This window comes from Drosophila erecta, unplaced genomic scaffold, assembly GCF_003286155.1.
Source record: "Drosophila erecta strain 14021-0224.00,06,07 unplaced genomic scaffold, DereRS2 tig00000092-arrow-pilon, whole genome shotgun sequence".
NCBI classification, from domain to species: Eukaryota; Metazoa; Arthropoda; class Insecta; order Diptera; family Drosophilidae; genus Drosophila; species Drosophila erecta.
The window spans coordinates 4,982,901-5,007,060 of record NW_020825207.1 but is presented as its reverse complement, the minus strand read 5'-3'; the positions used below and the strand labels follow the sequence as shown (position 1 = coordinate 5,007,060).

The window sequence follows — 24,160 nt, the reverse complement described above, 5'->3', positions numbered from 1 at the left end:
GAGCTTCTCGTTGGTCAGTTCCGGATGCTCTGCTTTGCGGCCAGCACGGAGGATTGGCTCTTCAGGAGGCCAATCTATTTGGAAATGTTAAGTACCACCATTTCCCATACTCTGCAAATACTTATGTCTGTCACTGTACTTCGTTTGACCACTTTCAAGTTTGGCCACACTAAAGTACCTGAATTGTGCAATAGCGGTCCGTTATCTGGCCTTTTTGTCCAGATTTATAAATAAAACTGCTAAGATGAGTGCTCCACGAGTTGGTGGCGTATTAGCCCTGGGTGCCACCGCCCTGGGCGCTTTTTACCTGGGCACCCAATTGGAGCGCGAACGCCGGCACGATGGCTCAACTAGTGGCCTTCCGCGACTGCCTGGTCTACCCACCTTTGGAACAGTTTCGGCTGCCAGTTTGATTCCCGCCCAAGAGAGCAATGTTAGCCTGGCGGCAACTCCGTCGCGGATCGGTCAGATCATGAAGTACGGTTTTCCGGGACTCGATCACGTGCGCTCCCACTCGGACTACGTGCTGTCCTACGATAGGAGGAACCGAGTGCCCCACTGGGTGTTCGAGCACCTAACAGCAGAGTCGGTGGCCAAGAACGATGCCGTGGACAGGTCGAAGTGCGATTTCAAGCAGGACGAGAGCATCCATCCGTTCTTTAGGTCACAAAATACGGACTACCGACGATCGGGCTATGATCGCGGGCACATGGCCGCCGCTGGAAATCACCGACTGCACCAAAAGCACTGCGACGAAACCTTCTACCTGTCGAATATGGCGCCACAGGTGGGCCAGGGCTTCAACCGGGATGCCTGGAACACTCTGGAGGCACACGTGCGTCGACTGACCAAGACCTTCTCCAATGTGTACGTCTGCACGGGTCCATTGTACCTACCGCACAAGGAGGACGACGGAAAAACGTATGTTAAGTACGAGGTCATCGGCGCTAACACTGTGGCTGTTCCCACCCACTTCTACAAGGTTATTGTGAGCGAATCCGCGGACCACAAGCTCCACATGGAGTCCTACGTGATGCCCAACCAGGTGATCAGTAACGATACTCCCATCAGCGTGTTCCAGGTGCCGCCAGAGAGCGTGGAACGCTCGGCGGGATTACTCTTCTTTGATCAAATCAATCGCAAACAACTGGCCACCATCAATGGCAAGAAAGTCTAGTCGATGTCTTAGTTTCGTTTTAGTGTATTTGAACAGGGATAGCCCCTTGTTTAATGTAATTTTCTTCTTTTCCAAAGAACTTGTGGATTAATAAAATTAAACAATTAATACAGATGTACAGAGAGATGAGGCTTAACGCGGGTGTTGTTCGTGAAGAGATAGCGAAGCGAGAGGATGTGAATCTGAAACTAGATCTGATGTGTGGTGCTAAGGCGGGCGTTACATGCCGCCCTCGTTCTTGGAGCGCACGTCGTCGATCTTGAGTATCATCTTGACGAGCTGCGTGGAGAGCAGAATCTGCTGCTTCTTCGAGTGCAGCGACTCCACCACGTTGTGGCTCTTCATGTCCGAATCACCCGACAGCATGCAGTCCACGCCCAAGCTGGCCTTCTTCTCGGCCACCTGTCTGGCCTTCAGCTCCGACAACGTCTCGATGGGATGCAGGCCGCTGTTCTCCGCCAGGGCCAGCGGAATGCTCTCCAGGGCCACGGAGAAGGCGCGGAAGGCGTACTGCTCCAGTGTGGACAGTTGGTCGGCCTCCTTGGCCACAGCCAACGAGCAGCTAATCTCGGCAGCTCCTCCACCGTAAACAATACGCGAGTCCTTTACAAGAGAACGCACCACGCAGATGGCGTCGTGAATCGATCGCTTAGCCTCCGCAATGATCATGGCGTTACCTCCTCGCAAGAAGATGGTCACAGCCTTGGAGTTCTTGCACTCCTCGATGACCAGCATCTTGTCCTTGGATGTGCCGAATGCTGCAAGAAGAAGTCATTTAGAAATGGTTCATACGTTATGTAAATTATATGCTACTATAAAATGAAAACTTACCCATTTCGCGAACGAGTCCGGCAACACCCAGTTTCTCAGGTGTGAGCTCCTCGAAACGCGGCACGATGCGTCCACCGGTGGCGATGGCAATCAGCTCGATCTCCGGACCGCCAACCCAGCGCACGGCGGGCAGCTCCTGCTGAAGCAACAGGTGGTTGGCCTCGTCATCGAAGCCCCACTGGCAGATGGCAAGGGTGGCGCCGGCGTCCTTAACCTGCTTGACCATCTGGGTAAACTTCTCCTGCTCGTACTCGCGCAGGGCCCTGTAGTCCTCCGCGGAGGTAACATCGAGCTTATGCTTGGTCTTTGGCTTCGGGGGCTCAAACGGGCAGGTGAGGATGGCCAGCTTGACGTTCCTCAGCTCCTTGGGCATCTGGGAATGGCTAAGGGTCTTGTCCACGATAACACCCTTCACCAGCATAGAGTCCTCCATGCGACCGCCCACCTTGGTCTCGATCTTGATGAGCTCGAAGTTCACGTCCTTCTTCTCGATGTCGGCCACATTCAGCACGGCATCCACAGCCATCTCGGCCATCTGACGGTGGCACTTGTTCACGATCTTGCTGCCCAGCGTGGTCATGGCGATCTGGATCAGTGGCTCCTTGTTCTTTGGGTCCACGGGGAAGGGTTGGGCGATCGCGTCCAGCTGCTTGATGGCGCACTGGGCGGCCAATTCGAAGCCATCGGCGATGCGAATGGGATGAATGCCCCTGTCGATCAGTCCCTCGGCCTGCTCCAAGAGTGCTCCGGCCAGAACAACAACGCCGGTGGTTCCGTCTCCGATCTCGTCGTCCTGCGACTGCGACAGCTGCACCATCAGCTTGGCGATCTCGTGGTCAACCTCCATCAGCTTCATGATGGTGGCACCGTCGTTGGTCACAGTCACATCGCCGTCGGGGCTGACCATGATCTTGTCCAGACCCTTGGGACCCAGCGAGGTCTTCAGGGTGGACGCGATCTGGCGGGCGGCCATAATGTGCGTCTATAGGAGGAAAAATTGATAAATTAGCAACTACTTAGGGTACATCATATTACAATTACTTATAATCAGTGTGGCACATGTTCTTAAATTTTAAGTTTAAATCAACTTTAACTTAAATGATATTTCTAATTGGATTCCAGAATATTCCATTGACTTAAGGAAGTCTAGAATAAACATTCACAATAAGTTTCATAGAAGAGCATAAGAATCTACAGCAGATGGAAGTGTTGGTCTTTTTGGGCATTTCAGTGGCTTTTCTTCCAAACTTTTCGCAGTGCGCGTGACTCAGCCGGCAATGAAAGAAAAACATCTGGGCGGCGTTTTAACCTCAAAATCGGCCAGACAAATTGGTTTTTCCAAATGCATTGTTTATCAGTGCAACTGAAGAATGAAAGCTTTTTTGGAGGAATAGCTCACTATTTAAGAATGATAATCCTAGCGTATTATAGGATATTAACAGCAGACAGTCTATTTAAAACCGGCTTTTTAGAACATCTGGAATGTTCCACAGACGATGCGTCACTCCTGAGACTCATTGAGCACAACAATTTGAGGAAGGACATTTGCCTGCGAATCTGTTCCTAATCAGCTCGTTCATGATGCGGAATCCACCGCCAGGAGGTGGTAAATCGCGGTTTCATTTACCTTTATGGCATCTGTTCCTGTGATGCGCTTTTGGCGCTCCTGATCGCGAAGAATTATGAAAGGCCGACCATATTCGTCGAACGCGAACGTACCGGGAAAGGCGCTCATGGTTTTTTAGTTAAAAGGATGACGGATTCGCACGTTTTTCCAAGATTTAATTCCCGAGTTTATTTTATTCCAACGAACGAACGAACGACAGATCCTAAATTTGACCAAACGCTTTGTGGCTAGGGATGGGAGAAAGACCATAGTTATATCGATACAGATACATGTCTGTAAGAATTTACTATTTCAGATTTTGACACATAAAATATATGAAAATTCAAAGTTAATGACATCCTAAGTGATTTGTTAAACAGAAAAGGAGCGTGTATATAAACTGTAACAAATTCTACAAATATGTAACATTTGATAGTGTCCATCCCTAGCTTGTGTTCCGTCATTGCAACTAGTGTGACCAAACGCCGCGAGGTAAGATGCCCTAAAAAAAGTCGAAGAAAAACCTATAAAATGAATGGCACGGCGGTATTTTCCTCAGTTTTATACCAACCTTTGACTACATCAGATCACAGATTGCTGGGAGGTTTGCACCCCAATCAAAGTTTTACCACAAAAGTTAACTTTCGTTCGACTCGATTTCTTCTCAGTGCGTTAAGTTGCAACCATTAAGTGTGAAAATGCCATCCAATATGAATAATAAACTGTAAGTAATGGTATCCAAATTGGTTGCCATACACGACGAGATAAAGTGCAAAGTCGATTTTGTAGTGCGATGAAAAAAAAAAAATAAGAGAAATGAAAATAGTGCGAGGGAGTTCACGACTCCATTCCATTCCAATTGGTGGCAAGTAGGCTTGGTTGTAATGGTTTGTAGTGCAATAGTTTAAGTGTAACCTGCTAATAAATCGGGTAACGGTGTTGGTTGATTTTCTCACGTACGCAGACGCACATACCCACACATCTAACCAAGTGCAGCTGTGTGGGTCAGTATGCTTTTTTTTTTATACTGTAAAGTCATCTGTGACGCACACAGAGGCAAAAACAAAGAGCATGACGGAAATAAATAATGGAAATTGTGGCCATGTACATATGTGTGGTGGCACGTTTCGTAAGTAAAGTAAATAATTGATTTCAACCGAGACTATGAAATTTAATTTTTTACTTTATTATGCTTTATTTATTTACTATTTTGGCTTCTGTTCAAGATGGCCGCCCGCAGCGTTGCCACTTGCTTTGCGCTGCTTTAGTACTTTTTCTGATTATAAACACAAATAAATAACGTTAATCCGCTTGCATTAATGCTTTATTAATACTTCTGTTTGCAGGCCATGTTTATTAATTAATTAGCGCAACCAACATGTTTGCGCATCTGGCAACGCCGTGGCCCCTCATTTATTTACAGTTTGAACCCCCGTCCAATTGGAGAACCCATAACATCTGTATATCTACATGTGTGTGTTTGTGTGTGTGTGTATGTATGTGTTTTCTCTATTCTTTGTTTACCTGTTTCTTTTCCATGGGAAATGGCATTTGGCAATTTCGCTTTATGCAATCCAATTGGAGAGGTTCTCGGTAATAACCGGTATTTCTTATGTTACTTATTATTTCAAATCGATTTTCTAGCCTTTCAAGCTCTTCATTTTTTTCTGGGCTTGCATCTTGGGCGGCTTTCATTATGTCATACAACAACAAACACAAAAGCACGCACACAAGAATAACCGCTGTAAACAAGGGAAAATTCCACTCGCCATTGCAGTTTCGCATTGTTGTGGATAGGCGAAAGAGGGATGGATATATGTGCTTGCATATGTATATGTAGAGGAGCGATATTGGGTCATCGGCATGTGTTTCTAGCAGCTTCTGTGGTCTCCTTTCCCAGCTTCTACCCTTCATTCCCTCTTATCTTATCTTACGGAACCTCACAAGATCTTATCACTTATCTCGCCTATTGTTCTGGTAATACCATATAACAATTTCCAGTGCCCGTGTGTGCTTTATGACATCTTGCTTTTGTCTAACCATCCTGCTTGCTGTTTGCTTAGTACACTTCGTCTTTTACGATTGTTTTTCCACTGTCGAAAGATTGTACCTGATCCCCCAATATTTGTCCAAGCAGAACGACCAGTTTAGATGTTGATTACACAAGCGCACCAATAACGTGCTCTTATCGGCTACTTTTCCTATCTAGATCTAACATGGATGGAGATCTACAAAGATCTGCTTTGCCTCTTTTACTTCAACTGAGCTGCATTGCAGTTTCAGAGACAGTTGAAAAGCTTAATACATGGATTTCCCTTTAAAGACTTATCTTTTACCCATTAATTAGGGTAGTTTCTTACTTATCGCTTGTATGTATCAAGTCGACGACACGTGATCAACGATGAAAGATAAGCTTAAGTACAAACGATTGCATACAAAAATATGGTAACGGTACTATACACGTTTTTCTGGCACATTTCAGGGCACAAAAATAGATAAGTTAATTTTATTCTATTTAACTACATTATCATACATCATAACATGAGTACTTTTTGTTTTAAATCTGTATAAATATTCTATGGAAAACCCCTGTGAATAATACCTAATTTGGTTTATAAAGCCTTTTACCTGGTTGATTGATCTCCTAATAAGGTTTGTTATTTGATTGGACTGAAACATATTGAAAGATTTTCAATCAAAGCAAGCCAGCAATTATAAAGTCCAGTTTATGTCGATAGATGCCACTTTTTATTGATATTCGTTTGTAGTTATTGAATGACCTCAGCTGTTCGTTTACATATGTACAGATCTATTTATATGTACATATTCATATTAATTCATATTAACAATAAAGATAGGTCGTCACGTTGATTTCTATCCCTTTTTACCTTCTTAGCCCCTGCTTATATTAAGCCCAGCTATATATTTTTATTTATGGCAGTTATCGCTAATATATGTTAGCCGTTTGTTTTGGTACATTTGGTACGAAAACAACGGCAGACACGTGTAGCCAAAAAAATGTGGTCGGGTTTTCGACTGAATTAGCGCAAAAAACTAATATTTCTTAGACTTTGTATATTAATGTTTATGGATATTTATAGCCAGAGCTCTCTCCGTTTGTTTTGTTTGCCCATTGCAAATACAAATGCTGCGCCTGCCGGCATTTTTACTTATAGTTATTTGCGCCTTTTTTGTTTAGCAATTCACCCATATTTTGTGTGCAGCACGAGGCTCCATTTAACCTTGGGCTCTGAGTCACCCCTCATCCCAATTCAGATCCATATCTTCTGACCGGTCGACTGTACCCGTACTCTCCGGAATATTTGTATATCTCTCGGATATAACTAAGGGTATGCAGCTACATACATATGTATGTACGAATGTAGATATATCGTGGGGCCTCCTAGTCGCTGCTACTTGATCAGATAAATGATGCCGCCACCGTTTGGATGTCGTCAGTCGCCAGACAAACGCCCAAAGCACAGCACCTCACAGATCAGCGAGCAATCTCCATATCGCCAGTGGCGGAGAGGCACAGAAACCAGGCTACAACACTACAGATACATATCCAATCGCATCACATCTTTTCGATGTGAGTTCCAAGCCCCGCCGAAGGACCGAAAGCAACGCAATCTGTGATAGATAAGGAGCACATACCAGAAGGCAGATAGTAGACTGCAGCTGTGATAAATCTAAACCGGAGACTAAATATTTAACTTGGCCATGACGACGTCGAGCGATGTGGTGGCGCAGCCAGATAGCCAGGGCCATAGCCAGAAAGAAAACGAGAACCAGAACCTCTTGTGGTACGTCAGCAGAGCCCCTTTTCCTTTTATTAATTGCGAAAGCATTTTTAATTGGCTTGCACGTGCCATCGATTCGGGGAATTATTACTTGCCCCCAGCCCAGGCAAACACATAAATTGCATCCATTAAGCATTGAACTATGTACATATGTACATGCATCCATCTGGTGGTCACTGTTCCCATTCAGGCCTCTATTTCGCTCAATTCACAATGCTCTGCCAAGTGCGCAGTTTGTTGATTTAATTGGCTTGGCAGAAAGGAAAAACACCAACACAGCAAGCAGAATAACAAAATGCCTGGCATATTTCACACAAAGTCTGCCGGCAAACAATACACAAATGTATGTAGATACATACGATATACAGAAAGCGTTTATAGTAGAGGTATCTGTATTTTTGTGCCGTCCTCATTGAATGTCTGATTAACACCTAGAACGAGTCTAATCGAATCGAATACATATGCGAATAAGTGAATAAAGAGAGCTGTCCGTCGACAGTCCAGAAACCATTTAATATCACTGTCATGGAATTGCTCTCTTTGTATAATATTCGACGATGCACTATGAGGCTGACTAACCAAACCACTAAACCCAGTTCCACTTCCAGTTCGTCTGGCGTAACCTTTTGTCCTGTCTGTCCTGTGGTGCTAGCGCTCCAGCTATTCGCTTTCAGATCCTCCACGAATTGTGAAATGAAGAGAGCTATCCGTCGACAGTCAAGTTAATACCGATTGTAATACTGTCATGGAATTGCTCTCTTTGTATAACATTCGAAAGGCGACGATTAGATTATATCGAATTGATGTGCTTAATTTTAGGCCAAACTTGTGAGCGTCCTCTGGTTATGGTGCCTAATCCTTCCCACCTTTCAGGTGATTGCTTTGACAACAAACAGTCTGCGTTTTCAAATTCAAATTTCTTTGTATTCTTGGCTTCTCTGCCTGATAAATACTTTACAAAATATCCGGAGAAGTTCGACCCGCCCGCTAATAATATAGTGCCCGCAACTTAGAGAATAGAAATGCGTTGTTCGGTAGGCAGTTCCTACAGGCCGCCGCGTCCTCGACCGCCGGTGGGTCCTCCCTGCCATGCTCCGCGTCCGCCGCTGCCGCCCGGAGCTCCTGGTGGTCCACCAGTGCCCCTTCCGCCGCCAGGAGGTCCTCCTCTTCCTCTGCCACGAGCTGTAAAGGGAATTTCGTTATTAATATTTGTAGTTGGCTGAGGGCATCACACACACTGCAACATACAATTATTTTCTAATCTCAATTCACCTGGCTCTAATATTTTTTTTAGCTTTTACTTCTTAAAAACAAATGTCGACACAAACTTACTGCTTTCGTTTCTTATTTAACATTACCTAAAATTTGCATCTAAGACTTTGAAAGTAATTAATTAACTAGAACTAACCATCTCACTTACAGAAAAACTAAAACCTGCATTATTATATTTTTGTAGCAAATATGTTTAAAAATATATTGGTTTAAAAAAAAACTCAACTTTACTTTGTTAACGACTAAAGAAAATTTAATATGTGGTTTTAGAGATTGGGATAGGAAATGTTTTACTTAACTGCGTTAAACTTCTAGTTAAAAGGCAATTTCTTTAAGCTTTTTCGGAAGAGCGCATAAAACGCATAAAATATTTTTATGTTTTTAAAGACTGTCGTGCAGAGTGTGTGTTTGTGTGGGCCAAAGTGCCCGACTCACCCTGTGCGCGCAGAATGGCCGCCTTGCCCCGTCCCGCCGTCCCACCAAGTCCCTTGCCCGTCTGCTTCTTGAACATCGGGGCATTTTTCAGCATGTCGGGCAGTATGAGGAATCGGATCTTGGAGCCGCGGATGTAGACGTTCTCCAGGTTGGCGGTGCGTCCGTCGCGGTAGGTCACCGTGATCTGGGTCATCTGGCAATTCATGTTGTCCTCCGCCTCGATTAGTTTGCCGCGGTACACCTCGCCGGTAATCGTTTCGCAAGTGATTATGTGCCCCTCGGCCTCGTGCAGAACTTTAATGGGAACTCCGATCGACATGTTTGATTGGTTCTATATTGTGTTGTCTGTTCGTGTTGATTTACTATAGATTTTTCACTGTTTTTCCTACGAGCCGCAAAATTTTTTCTCCGCTTTTCTTTGGGCAAACGTTTACGCCGAGTGTCTGTCTGTATGTGTGCTCCCGCTTTGACAGCTGCCGGTGGCCATCTTGTGGTGAAATTGGCGCGTGAGAGCAGGGCTGCATTCGCTGCGTGACTATCGGGCGCAGCTTATCGGGTTTCCGATGAGACGCGCGCGTATCTAATCGCTTTAAAATAAACAACTGCAATTTGGTAACGTCATAAAGGGGAAATAATTTAATGGCTGATAAGCCTTTTGTTCTGCCTTCGTGGCCATCAGTTTGTTAGCAGCTATTGCGACGTTCACCCACCAATTGAGTTTTACTCTACATCATGTTGTGGTAAATATTTGTGAAAATTTGGCGTTTTTAAAATCTATCAATTCATCATAATAAATGTATATTTAGTCTTTTTTAAATATTCCTATTGCTACATTTGTTTAATGGAAAAGAAAATCTTTATTCCAATATGCAAGTATTCATCACACATATGTTTTTTATTTAACGAAAATATAAACTTTCAAGCAGTTGGAGGGGCGCTACAAAATCGAGCAGGCACTTCCCAGTTCGATATGGGTTTCTGACTATATAACCAATTCCTATTTCCACAGCGACCCAGTGTTTAGTAGTGGCTTCGTTAGAAGAGAGTTTAATGACAGCGGAATTGCCGATGGCAAGCTCCGCACCATCTCGACTTCGTCTTGCGCCACGACCATGTCCTCGGATTCCTACCGCATCTCTCTCGGCGTAGGGCCTCTGTGGTGGTCCTGATGTCCCTGTCCACCACAGAACAGATCACGATAGGGCATCGCTCTTAGCGGGTGAGTAAAAATGATCCATGTAAAGGCTATTATCCTAAAACATGATATTTTTCGTAGGCTACAGCCGTAAGTCTTCGGTCGATTCGGCTGGCGGCAGCCTCTACCAGGCCAGCTCCCGGGCGTCGTCGTTGTCGTCCTCCCAGTCGGATTGCTCCGATTTGGAGTCGCAGCCCGACATCCACTCGCTGTGCTCGGACGATGACTGCCAGGAAGTGCTACGCCTGATCTTGCAGCACGACCAGCCGGTGCAGATTACCATCAAGCTGCATGTGACCGAGGACCAGTACACCAATTGGAACACGATTTTGAACCCAGTCAACAACTTGTTGTATGTCGCTCTGCCGAAGGATCTTCCTCCGGCCGGCTCCAAGCAGACCTTCATCTCGCTTTTGGAGTTCGCCGAGGAAAAGCTGGAGGTGGACGGCATCGTTATGGTCATGCGCAAGGATCAGCCGGAGCGGGCTCGCCTCATCGAGGCATTCCTGTTCATGGGCTTCGAGCCCCTGTCTAGGAAGGCACCGCAGGCACCACCGACTGCCATTAACGACAACGAGAATCACTACTTCCTCTACAGCATCGAGGAGTAGTTCGTTGGCAAGGGGACGATTTTCGCAACAGAAACGACAACGAAGAAGAAGTAATATCAGCAGCAATCCAACAATATTCTGTTCGTAGTATCCGCAAATAACTTTTATTAGCTTACCGTAGATCCAATGACATATTGACCCCAATGTGTTCAGTGAAAAGCAAAACAATCCTTTTTGAGTCTTCGTGTTCTTGTAGTCGAAAATCGTTTTGAAATTGTCTTCGGAGCGGCTTCATTTTTGGTAGACTTTCAATTATGGCCAGCAACGTTAAGAGCCTGATCGCAAATTACTATATTAAACTATATCGAAAAAATCGAACGAAAATGTAAAAAAAAAGTAGAAAACTAAAAAAGGTAAAAAAAAATGTATTAATTCTAAGTTTATTCGTGAAACAATATTTTGTATTTATGTTTTCATTTTCGGTCTTATCACTTTATATATATTTTTCATGTTTTTTCCATATTTTATATTTATGCTTATATATGATGTATTGTAATCCCAATTTGTTCACACTATATAATATTATATATACTTTTATTCACTATTTGTACGTCTAGAGCGACGAGAACGGCAAAGTAGAAGATTTTGAGGATAGAAAGGGAAAAGCATATGCATAGAAGCTAATTACATAGACCAGCAAAAAAGCCACATACACTATATCCAATATTAATAAACTTATTAATCAATAGATTCCACACCAAGCTAGCAACGAAATCAGTTCTTTTATTTATTCCACTTTGTATGTATCATTTTTTGATTCCAATAATAAAACACATAATGACTTAACAGAACTTTTGAATTGTCGGCTGAGTATTTAAATGTTTCGTTTATGACGCCCACATTTAGTGCGCAATATTATTGTTTTTTGGAAGTGTCTCGAGTGGAACATGGCCGAGACTTATGATTAAATTAATAGCCCAGATTGCCTTACCTTTCGTTTGGAGATAAGAGGAATATCCGTTGAAGTGTTATGTGTTCTACTGTTTAAGAAGTGAACCCATATGATTGCAAGAGATAACCATTAAGGCTGCGCAGTCTGTCTTATAAACACTTTGCTAGATAATTTGTTATCAGCAAAAAAGAGGGATTCCAGATCTACAAAGGCGAGAAACTTGACGTCATCGCCAATATCAATGAGAAATCATCAGTCATTGATTGTGGGGCCCTGAAAAGGAGAGGCAGCTTAAAAATCGGACTGTCATGTTCACAGTAAGTCTTAAAAGCCATTATTGCACTTTTCGCTTCAATGACTGATGTGCAGAGCTAGATTTATAACTAGGTGATAGCCTTATATTATCTAATGCGTTATAGTACGCAAGTCTGAGAGTAACTAGTTTTTTTTATCGCTAGAATGTAGTCAGTGACTCAATATTAACTTCTGATTTGATGAGACTGATGGATAGTAGTTCTAAGTTGGTTACTGTTCCTCATCAAATTGTGAAGCTTAAAGTGGTGTGTTGGGAAACTGCAAGGCCTAAGTACTTTCCCAGCTAATCTCGGCTTGGAAATCATACAACAGCTGTTCACTCCACTGTGCGTCTGCCCATTTAATGGGCGATAAAACTTGCCGCAGTCGAAAGCGAACCGAATATATACCCATCTATGTGATATGATGGCCAGGGGCACACACATGAGGAGATAACGATATAAACGGCAGCGGAAGAGGCTCTGAAAAACAGTCGAGACTGGAGCGTCGCTGAGTTTACACGATTCGAGAGCTGAGCAAGTCCACGGAAGACAATATCCCGGAGTTATCATGTTGAAGGCGGTGAGTGTGGCTCCAGGTTCCAGGTTCCAATGGGCGAACCTTATCTAATCGCCGATTCAGATATGAGTGCTTTAATTTAATTCACTATCAATCCCTTTCGATTCGCCTTGATTGCCCCGGATGTTGGCCAATGCAGATTATCGTTTTTGCCACTATCTTGTTGGCCGTGGCCTTGGCTATGCAGCCATTGGAGGACAATGAGAGGAACCACCATCTGAACCACAAGCGCCAGTTGTCGCACCACCACCAGAAGTCACAGGAGGTGAGGCATTCGGCCCACGATAATCTGAGTCCTGGCAAGGAGCTGCACCAGAGCGGCTCCCATGTAAAGGAGCACGCTGGCCATGGACAATCCCACCACCACTCTCAGAGGAAGGCAAGACAGAGCCACAAGGAGCCGGGCCACAAGAAGAGCCACCACCAGAAATCCCAATCCCACTCGAAGGGCAGCAAGAAGCATCACAAGCGGCACACAGGATCGCGTCGCCACTAGGATGTGGACCAAGGATGTGGCCAATATATATTCTATTTAAACTCTAGCTTATGTGTATTATGCTCTGTCCGCACGAAGGATTCCCGATGCCAAAATGGACGCGGAGCTTGAAGGAAGAGTTCACACGAATTCCGAATACAGTAACCATTCGTATTTTTGCATGTTTAGAGACAGTAAACCCAATCTATTTAAATGTATACAAATGTATTGTGACATATGAGCCATGACCAAATAAACTCACATTTTATAAATGATATTACTGCACAAGCAGCTTAAGCTATCAATCTAGGAATCGGATACACATACAACATTTATATGTAAACTTTAAATACGGCTAGAGTTTCAGAGTTTAATAGTCGCCACTTGATTATAAGTTGAAAATAGCTTATGGCCATAACTATTATCTATAGTATCAATTCCTAGAAACTTTACAAAGAGATAACGCTCTATATAAATATACTTCTGGCTGTTATCCAGTGTATAGCCCAGCTTTCTTGTGACCCCGTTTATGGTCCGAACATTGGCCATGCGGATCGTTAAAGATAGGTCTAAGTAAAGGTTCAGAAGGTTAATTACTTGGCTTGGCCAACTCGTAATTTTGCTGGACCGCGTATGTTACGTTGGCCGCCTCAATTTCTTCGGAAGCGCCGACCAGGTCCCAAAAAAATCCGGTTTTGGACAATTGAAATTTGAAAATAATAAACCGCACATGCGAGCGTAGTCGTACATAAAGTGCTTTGTTTTTATTGCAATAAAGCCGGTGTTAATTGTGCTCTGGGGTCAAAAACTCCGCTGACGTCATTATCGCGGTTGCAAGACAGTGAAAGGGTTACAATTTTAAAGGGGCTTCTATAGTTTCTTTGGTCACTAGTGCGATTACATAGGATTTTCTGGGTTAAGGAACGTTTGTATGTCTGGCAGCGTAATGTTGCACTATTTAGCCCCAAACTGGGTAAATCCGGGGACGATAGAAGCCGCCACCATAGGAACGATATCCGCCGTAGCCTCCATATCCGGAATATCCGCCGTATTTGTAGCCCCCTCCGTAGCCACCGTAATAAATGGGCGATGGAGCTGCGTAGTATCCGTAGCCAATGGTGTCCGCAGTGGAGAGATCAGCCTCCTCAGCAGGTTTCTTCACCTAGTAGGGGATTGGATTTCACAGGCTGGTTGGGAAATGTGGAACGTATAATATGACATGCGGACCTACCTCTATAGGACCTGCGCTGATGGATCCGATAATAACCAGGCACAAAAGGATGGAAAATAACTGAAAATGTTCACAACAGTTAGTAATTTTGATAGAACAACTTGGTTTCAGAGCAATACCTTTGCCATTGTTTCTCTTATTTGCGAAATTTCACGGGGATGTACTCTAGATTTAATATTTTTCTCTCAAATTAGCAACTTATCCCGATCGTGTTCTGGCCAGAATCGTTGTTGCCCGTAAACTGTGATTCCCATCGACCCACCGACAATATTTATAGTGGCCCAAAACGTCCCGGAGATCGATTTCGCACATGATCATTGATTGGCCAAACATTCCGGAGTCTGGGGATGTCGTTACCCGGCGGGAAATGAGGTGTCCCATATTCCAGGGTCAGGCTGATGACTCGATGGGATTTACTAATTCGGGTAATTAAACTTCTAAGCTACAGTGAGCATTAGCTAATAGTCGAAGGAAAATTTATAATTTAACCTTTCTTGAAGACTTTTTGTCAGCGAAAGTCTACTGTGTGTTTTCAGTTTAGTCATTAACAATAATATTGACGCACTACACTAAAATGTTCCTAATTATTGCCATTAACACATTCGTTGACAAGCTGATTTATTTGATTTAATTACAAGGATTTAGGCTGCATCAAATGTGCTAATATCTCTATATTCTTGACTACTACAATACAAAATAATTTAATGGAGTATAGCTAATTAGTTTTCACAGAAAGTTTATCAAAGTTCATTATAAAACATAAAGATGATACCTTTCTACAAAATTATATTTTTTAATAATGAACACGAAATAATTTGGTAGCCAAAATCCACTATTTTCGGATTAATGGAAGTTTTTTTTTAAGAAAATGGGAAAATTTATTAGCACTCTGCGCTGTTACCTTGACTGCTTGTGTCACCTCTAGACTGTTCAGTATTTCACCTAAGCCTGCGATAGACGATAAACGTCTATTGCATAGTGTGACCGTTCTACCATTTTATAAATGGCTGCCGCATGAAAAAATAAACCACTCGTTTTGCGAACCGGAAAAATTGTGAATTGCGGCCAAAGAACAGTAGAAAAAGTGCAAAATAGGCAATAAAGTTACAAGTTAACTGCCAGGTAAGAAATTCAACCAAAGTTTAGCTGTGGAAAAAGCGAAATACACGTCTTTTCGCGACGTGGTGAAAATTGCAAAAGACCGCGACGTCGGCGGCGGCATTTCGATTTCTCCCCCTGGAACAAAACGTGTCTGTGTGTCGTAAAGTGCATGTTTCTCCGTTTATTGATTAGGATAAGTGCAGCGGAATAATGTCTATTCCGCCGTACATGATGCCGCAGAATCCGTGGGCGGCCCAGCTGATGGCCCAGCAAGCCTACGCCGCAGCACACGCTCAGCAGGCTCAACTGCACGCCCAGCAGCAGATGGCCAACCAGATTCAGCAGATACCGCCACCTGGGGCGCCGCTGCCGCCGTCCAATGGCCACCCTAACGGGATACCCGTGCCAGCAGCAGGTCAGGGGCCCGGATTGGGCCAGATTCCCACTCCCAAACCGGACGTACTGACCGAGGAGAAGCTCCAGGAGAAGGCCCTTAAATGGCAGCATTTGCAGTCCAAGCGATTCGCTGAGAAGCGCAAGTTTGGCTTCGTAGATACCCAAAAGGAGGATATGCCGCCGGAGCACATCAGGAAGATCATTCGGGACCACGGTGATATGACGTCGCGCAAGTATCGTCATGACAAGCGAGTCTACCTGGGCGCCCTGAAGTACATGCCACATGCAGTGCTCAAGCTGCTGGAGAACATGCCCATGCCATGGGAGCAGATCCGTGATGTCCAGGTGCTGTACCACATCACGGGAGCCATCACCTTTGTGAATGAGATTCCCTGGGTTATTGAACCCGTCTACATTGCCCAATGGGGGTAAGTTTTTCTTTAGTTTTTCGCTGTCGACCCAACTGATGCTACATATTTCCACAGAACAATGTGGATAATGATGCGGCGTGAGAAACGCGATCGTCGCCACTTCAAGCGCATGCGATTCCCGCCCTTCGACGATGAGGAGCCACCTCTAGACTATGCCGACAACGTACTGGACGTGGAGCCCTTGGAGGCCATTCAAATTGAGCTGGACAATGATGAAGACAATGCCGTATACAAATGGTTTTATGACCATCGTCCCCTAGTGGATACGCAGTGAGTTTTGATTTGGCATTTTTAGTTGATCTTCTTTTGATTCTTTTCTTAAATGACTAAGGTTTGTAAACGGCACTACATACCGAAAATGGAATCTTTCCCTGCCCCAGCTAGCCACGCTGTATCGATTGGCCAACCAACTGCTTACGGATTTAGTGGACAATAACTTCTTTTATTTGTTTGACCCCAAAAGTTTCTTCACTGCCAAGGCTCTTAATATGGCCATTCCAGGTGGACCCAAGTTTGAGCCCCTCATTAAAGACCACAATGTTGGGTAAGACAATGCATGCCCTGGAAACTTGATAAAATGTAATTTCCACTTTTATCTTTTTAGGGATGAGGATTGGAACGAGTTCAACGATATTAATAAAGTCATCATCCGGCAGCCAATTCGCACGGAATACCGCATTGCCTTTCCGTATTTGTACAACAATATGCCGCACTTTGTGCATTTGAGCTGGTAAGATCCCACATTCCTCCAATATGATTATTCTAACATCTTATTTACGTGGTCAAGAACGTTTCCAAGTGAACAGCCTCTCTGGAAATGCTTCATGCCGCGTTAGAAAAACGACGAGCTCTCAGGTTACTGCCAAATTTGCGATAAACGGGAGCTGCAATGAATATGTTCGTGGCGATTGTTAAGAATTAATCGTGACTGCTGATAGTTGCATACATTTAAACTCACTTGAAGCTTAGAGGATCCACATAACCGATGTACTGTGTCTATTACAGGTATCACACTCCCAACGTGGTCTACATCAAGACCGAAGACCCTGATTTGCCCGCATTTTACTTTGATCCGCTCATCAATCCCATATCCCATCGCAATGCAAACTCCAAAATTCAGGAGCCACTTCCGGATGACGATGAGGACTTTGCTCTCCCGGACGATGTGCAGCCCTTCCTGCAGGACACCCCCCTGTACACTGACAATACTGCAAACGGGATCGCCTTGCTATGGGCTCCCCGTCCCTTTAACATGCGCTCTGGTCGCTCCCGTCGTGCCATCGATGTGCCGCTGGTCAAGTGCTGGTACAAGGAGCATTGCCCGCCTGGTCATCCGGTTAAAGTGCGCGTTAGCTACCAAAAACTGCTCAAATACTATGTGCTCAATGCCCTAAAACACCGCAAACCAAAGCCCCAAAAGAAACGGTGAGTTTTATTAATGTCAAACTATAGAAATGTTTTAAAGTGTTACTTTTCTTGGCAGCTACCTCTTCCGTTCGTTTAAGGCCACAAAATTCTTCCAGACCACAACTCTGGATTGGGTTGAGGCTGGATTGCAAGTTTGTCGTCAGGGTTACAACATGCTGAACCTCTTGATTCACCGAAAAAATCTTAACTACCTGCATTTAGATTACAATTTCAACTTGAAACCTGTAAAAACTCTGACAACCAAGGAGCGTAAGAAGTCGCGATTCGGAAATGGTAAGTTGTTTTATTTTTAATACTTTTCCGTTTAACAAATCAATTCTTTCTATTAGCTTTCCATTTGTGCCGTGAGATCCTGCGCCTGACCAAGCTAATCATTGACTCTCATGTTCAGTATCGGTTGAACAATGTGGACGCTTTTCAGTTGGCTGACGGGCTGCAGTACATATTCGCCCATGTCGGCCAACTGACTGGCATGTATCGCTATAAATACAAGCTAATGAGGCAGATTCGAATGTGCAAGGATCTGAAACATTTGATATACTACCGCTTTAACACAGGACCCGTGGGCAAGGGACCCGGATGTGGCTTTTGGGCTCCTGGATGGCGAGTCTGGCTGTTCTTTATGCGCGGCATCACTCCGCTGCTGGAACGCTGGCTGGGCAATCTACTGTCACGTCAGTTCGAGGGTCGACACTCCAAGGGTGTGGCCAAGACGGTAACTAAGCAGCGCGTTGAATCCCACTTCGATTTGGAGCTGCGTGCCTCTGTAATGCACGACATTGTGGACATGATGCCCGAGGGCATCAAGCAGAACAAAGCTCGTACCATTCTGCAGCATTTATCGGAGGCATGGCGTTGCTGGAAGGCAAACATTCCGTGGAAGGTGCCTGGGCTACCTATTCCCATTGAGAATATGATCCTGCGTTATGTGAAGATGAAAGCCGACTGGTGGACGAACACCGCTCACTATAATCGAGAACGTATCCGGCGTGGAGCAACTGTGGACAAGACGGTGTGCAAGAAGAATCTGGGGCGACTAACGCGTCTTTATCTGAAGGCGGAGCAAGAGAGGCAGCACAATTACTTGAAGGATGGTCCGTACATATCACCGGAAGAGGCTGTGGCTATTTACACAACCACAGTTCATTGGCTGGAGTCACGTCGCTTTGCGCCCATTCCCTTCCCTCCACTTTCATACAAACACGATACCAAGCTGTTGATTTTGGCCCTTGAGAGATTAAAGGAAGCGTACAGCGTTAAGTCCAGGCTAAATCAAAGTCAGCGTGAGGAGCTGGGCCTCATCGAACAGGCATACGACAATCCTCATGAGGCATTGTCCCGCATCAAGCGTCATCTGCTCACGCAGCGAGCCTTCAAGGAGGTTGGTTATCTCTATTTCTATCTACATTTGAAATCCACGCTAAGACTTGTATTAATATCATAGGTGGGCATTGAGTTCATGGACCTGTACAGTCATCTGATACCAGTATACGAGGTAGAACCACTGGAAAAGATCACAGATGCATATTTGGATCAGTATCTGTGGTATGAGGCTGACAAGCGTCGATTGTTCCCGCCATGGATCAAACCCAGCGATACGGAGCCGCCACCGTTGTTGGCCTACAAGTGGTGTCAAGGTATAAACAAGATCTAAACAAGCTTCAGAAAAACATATTTGATGACGGTACCGGGCATTTTGGGTGTGTGATTTGTAGCAAAGTGATATGTATTTGATCATCCCCTTGTTGCAAACCTCACGCCGAAGGTGACCTGCGAAATACACAGTGTTATGGAAAAAAGAAAGTGCTCTTCAAGGGATATAGAATCCCTTTAATGCTATCCAATCTCTTATTTAGATATATCGTATTGTTCTTCTTAACAGGCATTAACAATCTGCAGGATGTTTGGGATGTGGGTGAGGGCGAGTGCAATGTGCTGCTGGAGTCCAGATTCGAAAAGCTGTACGAGAAGATTGACTTGACGCTGCTCAATCGTTTGCTCCGCCTAATTGTCGATCACAATATCGCCGATTACATGACGGCCAAGAACAACGTTGTGATCAACTACAAGGACATGAACCACACGAACAGCTACGGCATCATTCGCGGTCTGCAGTTCTCATCCTTCATCACGCAGTACTATGGACTGGTTCTAGATCTATTGGTTTTGGGTCTCCACCGATCCAGCGAGATGGCTGGCCCTCCCCAAATGCCGAACGACTTCCTCACGTTCCAGGACACAGTCACAGAGACGGCTCATCCTATTCGCTTGTACTGCCGCTATGTCGATCGTATTCACTTGTTCTTTAGATTCTCGGCGGAGGAGGCGCGGGATCTGATCCAGCGCTACCTTACCGAGCATCCGGATCCAAACAACGAAAATATTGTGGGCTACAATAATAAGAAGTGCTGGCCACGCGATGCTCGCATGCGTTTGATGAAGCACGATGTGAATTTGTAAGTCTCCTTTTACTCAACATCAATTTTAAAAGTGAGTAACTAATATTTTATTTTATATTACAGGGGTCGTGCAGTCTTCTGGGACATTAAAAACCGTCTACCTCGCTCTGTAACCACTATTGGTTGGGAGAGCACTTTTGTCTCGGTGTATTCCAAGGATAATCCGAATCTGTTGTTCAACATGAGTGGATTTGAGTGTCGCATTTTGCCAAAGGTTCCTTTACCCACAAACTAAACGTAAGATCAGTGTGTAATTCATCATTTTTCCACCACAGTGTCGCACGCAGAATGAGGAGTTCACCCATCGTGATGGTGTTTGGAATTTACAGAACGAAATCACCAAGGAACGCACTGCCCAGTGCTTCCTGCGGGTGGACGATGAGTCATTGGGTCGGTTCCATAACCGTGTCCGACAGATCCTGATGGCTTCAGGTTCCACTACGTTTACAAAGGTAGTTTATAAACGTGAAATATCTTATTTAGATTTTAAACTAAAACCCCTTTTTTTCATTTCAGATTGTGAACAAATGGAACACTGCGCTTATAGGTTTGATGACCTACTTCCGCGAGGCTGTGGTCAATACCCAGGAACTATTGGACCTGTTGGTGAAGTGCGAAAACAAAATTCAAACTCGTATCAAGATTGGCCTTAACTCTAAGATGCCTTCCCGTTTCCCGCCCGTTGTGTTTTACACTCCCAAGGAACTGGGCGGTCTGGGAATGTTGAGCATGGGCCACGTCTTGATTCCGCAATCCGATCTGCGTTGGTCCAAGCAAACGGACGTGGGCATAACCCATTTCCGCTCCGGTTGGTATTCAGCAAATCGAAATACTAGTGCGTATGCTAATTTGCATTTATACTACTCACAGGTATGTCCCACGATGAGGATCAGCTTATTCCCAATCTGTATCGCTACATTCAGCCGTGGGAGAGTGAGTTTATAGATTCACAGCGCGTGTGGGCGGAATACGCATTGAAGCGTCAAGAGGCGAATGCCCAGAACCGTAGGCTCACACTGGAGGATTTGGAGGACAGCTGGGATCGCGGTATTCCACGTATCAATACATTATTCCAAAAGGATCGTCACACACTGGCCTACGATAAGGGCTGGCGCATTCGTACAGAGTTCAAACAATACCAGGTGCTAAAGCAGAATCCCTTCTGGTGGACGCATCAGCGCCACGACGGCAAGCTGTGGAACCTGAACAATTACCGCACAGATATGATCCAGGCGTTGGGAGGAGTGGAGGGCATTCTGGAGCATACGCTTTTTAAGGGCACCTACTTCCCCACTTGGGAGGGTCTCTTCTGGGAGAAGGCCTCCGGTTTCGAGGAGTCAATGAAGTACAAGAAGTTGACCAATGCTCAGCGCTCAGGTCTTAACCAGATTCCTAATCGTCGATTCACATTATGGTGGTCACCGACTATCAATCGAGCGAATGTGTATGTTGGTTTCCAGGTGCAGCTGGATTTGACTGGCATATTCATGCACGGCAAGATTCCGACACTGAAAATCTCTCTGATTCAAATATTCCGAGCCCATTTGTGGCAGAAGATCCACGAGTCGATTGTTATGGATTTATGCCAGGTATTCGATCAGGAACTGGACGCCTTGGAAATCGAGACGGTGCAGAAGGAAACCATCCATCCACGTAAGTCCTACAAAATGAACTCGTCGTGTGCCGACATCCTGCTCTTCCCCGCCTACAAATGGAATGTATCGCGACCTTCACTGCTGGCCGATACCAAGGACACTATGGATAACACCACCACCCAAAAATACTGGCTGGATATCCAGTTGCGTTGGGGCGATTATGACTCGCACGATGTGGAGCGCTATGCCAGGGCCAAGTTCCTCGATTATACCACTGACAATATGTCCATCTATCCCTCACCGACGGGTGTGTTGATTGCCATCGATTTGGCCTACAATCTGCACTCCGCATACGGCAACTGGTTCCCCGGCTGCAAGACCCTCATTCAGCAGGCCATGGCCAAAATCATGAAAGCAAACCCCGCGCTTTATGTACTGCGTGAGCGCATCCGCAAGGCGTTGCAGCTCTATTCTTCGGAGCCAACAGAGCCGTACCTCAGTTCGCAGAATTACGGAGAGCTGTTCTCGAACCAGATCATCTGGTTTGTGGACGACACCAACGTGTATCGTGTTACCATCCACAAGACGTTTGAGGGAAATCTGACAACGAAACCCATTAACGGAGCAATCTTCATCTTTAACCCGCGAACGGGTCAGCTCTTCCTTAAGATCATCCACACCTCAGTGTGGGCTGGCCAGAAGCGTTTAGGCCAGCTGGCCAAGTGGAAGACTGCTGAGGAAGTGGCCGCTTTGATTCGATCATTGCCCGTGGAGGAGCAGCCCAAACAAATTATTGTGACGCGCAAGGGCATGTTGGATCCGCTGGAGGTGCACTTGCTCGACTTCCCCAACATTGTGATCAAGGGCTCCGAGCTTCAGCTACCGTTCCAGGCTTGTCTTAAAGTCGAGAAGTTTGGTGACCTCATTCTGAAGGCTACAGAGCCCCAGATGGTGCTTTTCAATCTGTATGACGATTGGCTGAAGACCATATCGTCATATACGGCTTTCAGTCGACTTATCCTCATTCTGCGTGCTCTCCACGTCAATACTGAGAGGACAAAGATCATCCTAAAGCCGGACAAGACCACCATAACGGAGGCGCATCATATTTGGCCCACTCTGACCGACGAGGAATGGATCAAGGTGGAAGTGCAGTTGAAGGACCTCATTCTCGCCGATTACGGCAAGAAGAACAACGTAAATGTGGCTTCGCTCACTCAGTCCGAGATCCGTGACATTATCCTGGGCATGGAAATCAGTGCTCCCTCAGCGCAGCGCCAGCAGATTGCAGAGATCGAAAAACAGACCAAGGAGCAAAACCAACTGACGGCTACCACTACGCGTACCACAAACAAGCATGGTGACGAAATCATTACCTCTACCACATCGAACTACGAAACGCAGACGTTCAGCTCGAAGACAGAGTGGCGAGTGAGAGCTATCTCCGCCACCAATCTGCACTTGCGAACGAACCACATCTACGTGAGCTCGGACGACATAAAGGAGACCGGCTACACCTACATCCTGCCCAAGAACATACTCAAGAAGTTTGTCACGATCTCGGATCTGAGGGCCCAGATAGCTGGCTACTTGTACGGTGTGAGTCCACCGGACAACCCACAGGTGAAGGAGATCCGCTGTATCGTAATGCCACCGCAATGGGGCACTCATCAGACGATCAACTTGCCCAACGCCCTGCCCACACATCAGTATCTCAAGGACATGGAGCCTCTAGGCTGGATCCACACGCAGCCCAATGAGCTGCCCCAACTGTCACCACAGGACATCACGACGCACGCGAAGATCATGCAGGAGAACTCCAACTGGGATGGCGAAAAGACGATCGTGATCACGTGCTCCTTTACTCCTGGCTCCTGCTCACTTACCGCCTACAAGCTGACGCCTTCGGGCTTCGAGTGGGGCTCCAAGAATACGGACAAGGGTAACAATCCCAAGGGATACCTGCCTTCGCACTACGAACGTGTTCAGATGCTGTTGTCGAACAAGTTCCTTGGGTTCTTCATGGTGCCGGCGCAAAGCAGCTGGAACTACAACTTCATGGGTGTGCGCCACGACCCTAACATGAAGTACGAACTGCAGCTGGCCAACCCGAAGGAGTTCTACCACGAGCTCCATCGCACCTCGCACTTCCTGCTCTTCTCGAATCTCGAGGACGGCGGCGATGGAGCCGGCGCGGATCGGGAAGATGTGTACGCGTAGACGATACGCATCTGGAGTCTTAGGGTTCTCGTTTTAGTGCATACAAACAATTTTATAAGCCTGTTTTCAAAATGCTAGCATGTAGGGTACACTTTGTAATAAAAACCACTCTTTTCCCAACAAGTCACA

At 45.5% G+C, this 24,160-nt stretch overlaps 7 protein-coding genes and 1 non-coding gene across 11 annotated transcripts; 5 read left to right on the top strand and 3 right to left on the bottom strand.

Moving 5' to 3' along the window:
• Positions 1 to 134: 134 nt before the first annotated feature.
• LOC6546893 (endonuclease G, mitochondrial) lies at positions 135 to 1,283 on the top strand. Its single transcript, XM_001975938.3, has one exon. It carries the CDS (start codon positions 245 to 247, stop codon positions 1,175 to 1,177), a length of 933 nt encoding a protein of 310 aa, XP_001975974.1. The 5' UTR covers positions 135 to 244; the 3' UTR covers positions 1,178 to 1,283.
• LOC6546894 (T-complex protein 1 subunit epsilon) lies at positions 1,186 to 3,887 on the bottom strand. Its single transcript, XM_001975939.3, has 3 exons — positions 3,636 to 3,887; positions 2,009 to 2,990; positions 1,186 to 1,935 (listed from the first exon to the last, which is right to left on the bottom strand). Exons 1-3 carry the CDS (start codon positions 3,741 to 3,743, stop codon positions 1,397 to 1,399), a joined length of 1,629 nt encoding a protein of 542 aa, XP_001975975.1. The 5' UTR covers positions 3,744 to 3,887; the 3' UTR covers positions 1,186 to 1,396.
• Positions 3,888 to 7,147: 3,260 nt separating this feature from the next.
• LOC6546895 (ornithine decarboxylase antizyme) lies at positions 7,148 to 11,288 on the top strand. Its single transcript, XM_001975940.3, is given in 4 exon segments — positions 7,148 to 7,420; positions 10,134 to 10,290; positions 10,292 to 10,343; positions 10,401 to 11,288. Coding segments are annotated over 4 exon segments (822 nt in total). The 5' UTR covers positions 7,148 to 7,337; the 3' UTR covers positions 10,931 to 11,288.
• LOC6546898 (small nuclear ribonucleoprotein Sm D3) lies at positions 8,316 to 9,622 on the bottom strand. Its single transcript, XM_001975941.3, has 2 exons — positions 9,125 to 9,622; positions 8,316 to 8,599 (listed from the first exon to the last, which is right to left on the bottom strand). Exons 1-2 carry the CDS (start codon positions 9,441 to 9,443, stop codon positions 8,463 to 8,465), a joined length of 456 nt encoding a protein of 151 aa, XP_001975977.1. The 5' UTR covers positions 9,444 to 9,622; the 3' UTR covers positions 8,316 to 8,462.
• Positions 11,289 to 12,551: 1,263 nt separating the features above from the next.
• LOC6546899 (histidine-rich glycoprotein) lies at positions 12,552 to 13,445 on the top strand. The gene is made up of 2 exons (XM_026980907.1): positions 12,552 to 12,698; positions 12,835 to 13,445. The coding sequence occupies exons 1-2, from the start codon at positions 12,687 to 12,689 to the stop codon at positions 13,189 to 13,191; spliced, it is 369 nt and encodes a 122-aa protein (XP_026836708.1). The 5' UTR covers positions 12,552 to 12,686; the 3' UTR covers positions 13,192 to 13,445.
• Positions 13,446 to 13,909: 464 nt separating this feature from the next.
• On the bottom strand, positions 13,910 to 15,353 carry LOC6546900 (neuropeptide-like protein 31). 4 transcript variants are annotated; one of them, XM_026980891.1, is made up of 4 exons: positions 15,303 to 15,353; positions 14,521 to 14,859; positions 14,402 to 14,461; positions 13,910 to 14,332 (listed from the first exon to the last, which is right to left on the bottom strand). In XM_026980891.1, exons 2-4 carry the CDS (start codon positions 14,527 to 14,529, stop codon positions 14,129 to 14,131), a joined length of 273 nt encoding a protein of 90 aa, XP_026836692.1. In that variant the 5' UTR covers positions 14,530 to 14,859; positions 15,303 to 15,353; the 3' UTR covers positions 13,910 to 14,128. The 4 variants fall into 4 exon arrangements, with proteins under 4 accessions (XP_026836692.1, XP_026836693.1, XP_001975979.1 ...); XM_026980892.1 differs by having other exon boundaries at positions 14,521 to 14,843; XM_001975943.3 differs by having other exon boundaries at positions 14,521 to 14,817; positions 15,303 to 15,351.
• Positions 15,354 to 15,389: 36 nt separating this feature from the next.
• LOC6546901 (pre-mRNA-processing-splicing factor 8) lies at positions 15,390 to 24,154 on the top strand. The gene is made up of 14 exons (XM_001975944.3): positions 15,390 to 15,523; positions 15,695 to 16,326; positions 16,384 to 16,599; positions 16,661 to 16,873; positions 16,934 to 17,059; positions 17,335 to 17,754; positions 17,813 to 18,030; positions 18,087 to 19,138; positions 19,202 to 19,394; positions 19,640 to 20,213; positions 20,280 to 20,430; positions 20,492 to 20,668; positions 20,733 to 21,024; positions 21,087 to 24,154. Exons 2-14 carry the CDS (start codon positions 15,713 to 15,715, stop codon positions 24,029 to 24,031), a joined length of 7,191 nt encoding a protein of 2,396 aa, XP_001975980.1. The 5' UTR covers positions 15,390 to 15,523; positions 15,695 to 15,712; the 3' UTR covers positions 24,032 to 24,154.
• On the top strand, positions 17,103 to 17,279 carry LOC113564367. The gene has a single exon (XR_003407962.1).
• Positions 24,155 to 24,160: the final 6 nt, after the last annotated feature.

Coding starts and splice junctions, on each gene's coding strand:
- LOC6546898 (XM_001975941.3), bottom strand. CDS start 9,443: ATGTCGATCGGAGTTCCCATTAAAGTTCTGCACGAGGCCGAGGGGCAC. Junction 8,600..9,124: donor GGCCATTCTGCGCGCACAGG/GTGAGTCGGGCA, acceptor TTCCCTTTACAG/CTCGTGGCAGAGGAAGAGGA.
- LOC6546894 (XM_001975939.3), bottom strand. CDS start 3,743: ATGAGCGCCTTTCCCGGTACGTTCGCGTTCGACGAATATGGTCGGCCT. Junction 2,991..3,635: donor CAGGAACAGATGCCATAAAG/GTAAATGAAACC, acceptor TTCCTCCTATAG/ACGCACATTATGGCCGCCCG. Junction 1,936..2,008: donor CGGACTCGTTCGCGAAATGG/GTAAGTTTTCAT, acceptor TTCTTCTTGCAG/CATTCGGCACATCCAAGGAC.
- LOC6546900 (XM_026980891.1), bottom strand. Junction 14,333..14,401: donor TCAGCGCAGGTCCTATAGAG/GTAGGTCCGCAT, acceptor ATCCCCTACTAG/GTGAAGAAACCTGCTGAGGA.
- LOC6546893 (XM_001975938.3), top strand. CDS start 245: ATGAGTGCTCCACGAGTTGGTGGCGTATTAGCCCTGGGTGCCACCGCC.
- LOC6546901 (XM_001975944.3), top strand. CDS start 15,713: ATGTCTATTCCGCCGTACATGATGCCGCAGAATCCGTGGGCGGCCCAG. Junction 16,874..16,933: donor ATTAAAGACCACAATGTTGG/GTAAGACAATGC, acceptor TTATCTTTTTAG/GGATGAGGATTGGAACGAGT. Junction 21,025..21,086: donor CATAACCCATTTCCGCTCCG/GTTGGTATTCAG, acceptor TACTACTCACAG/GTATGTCCCACGATGAGGAT.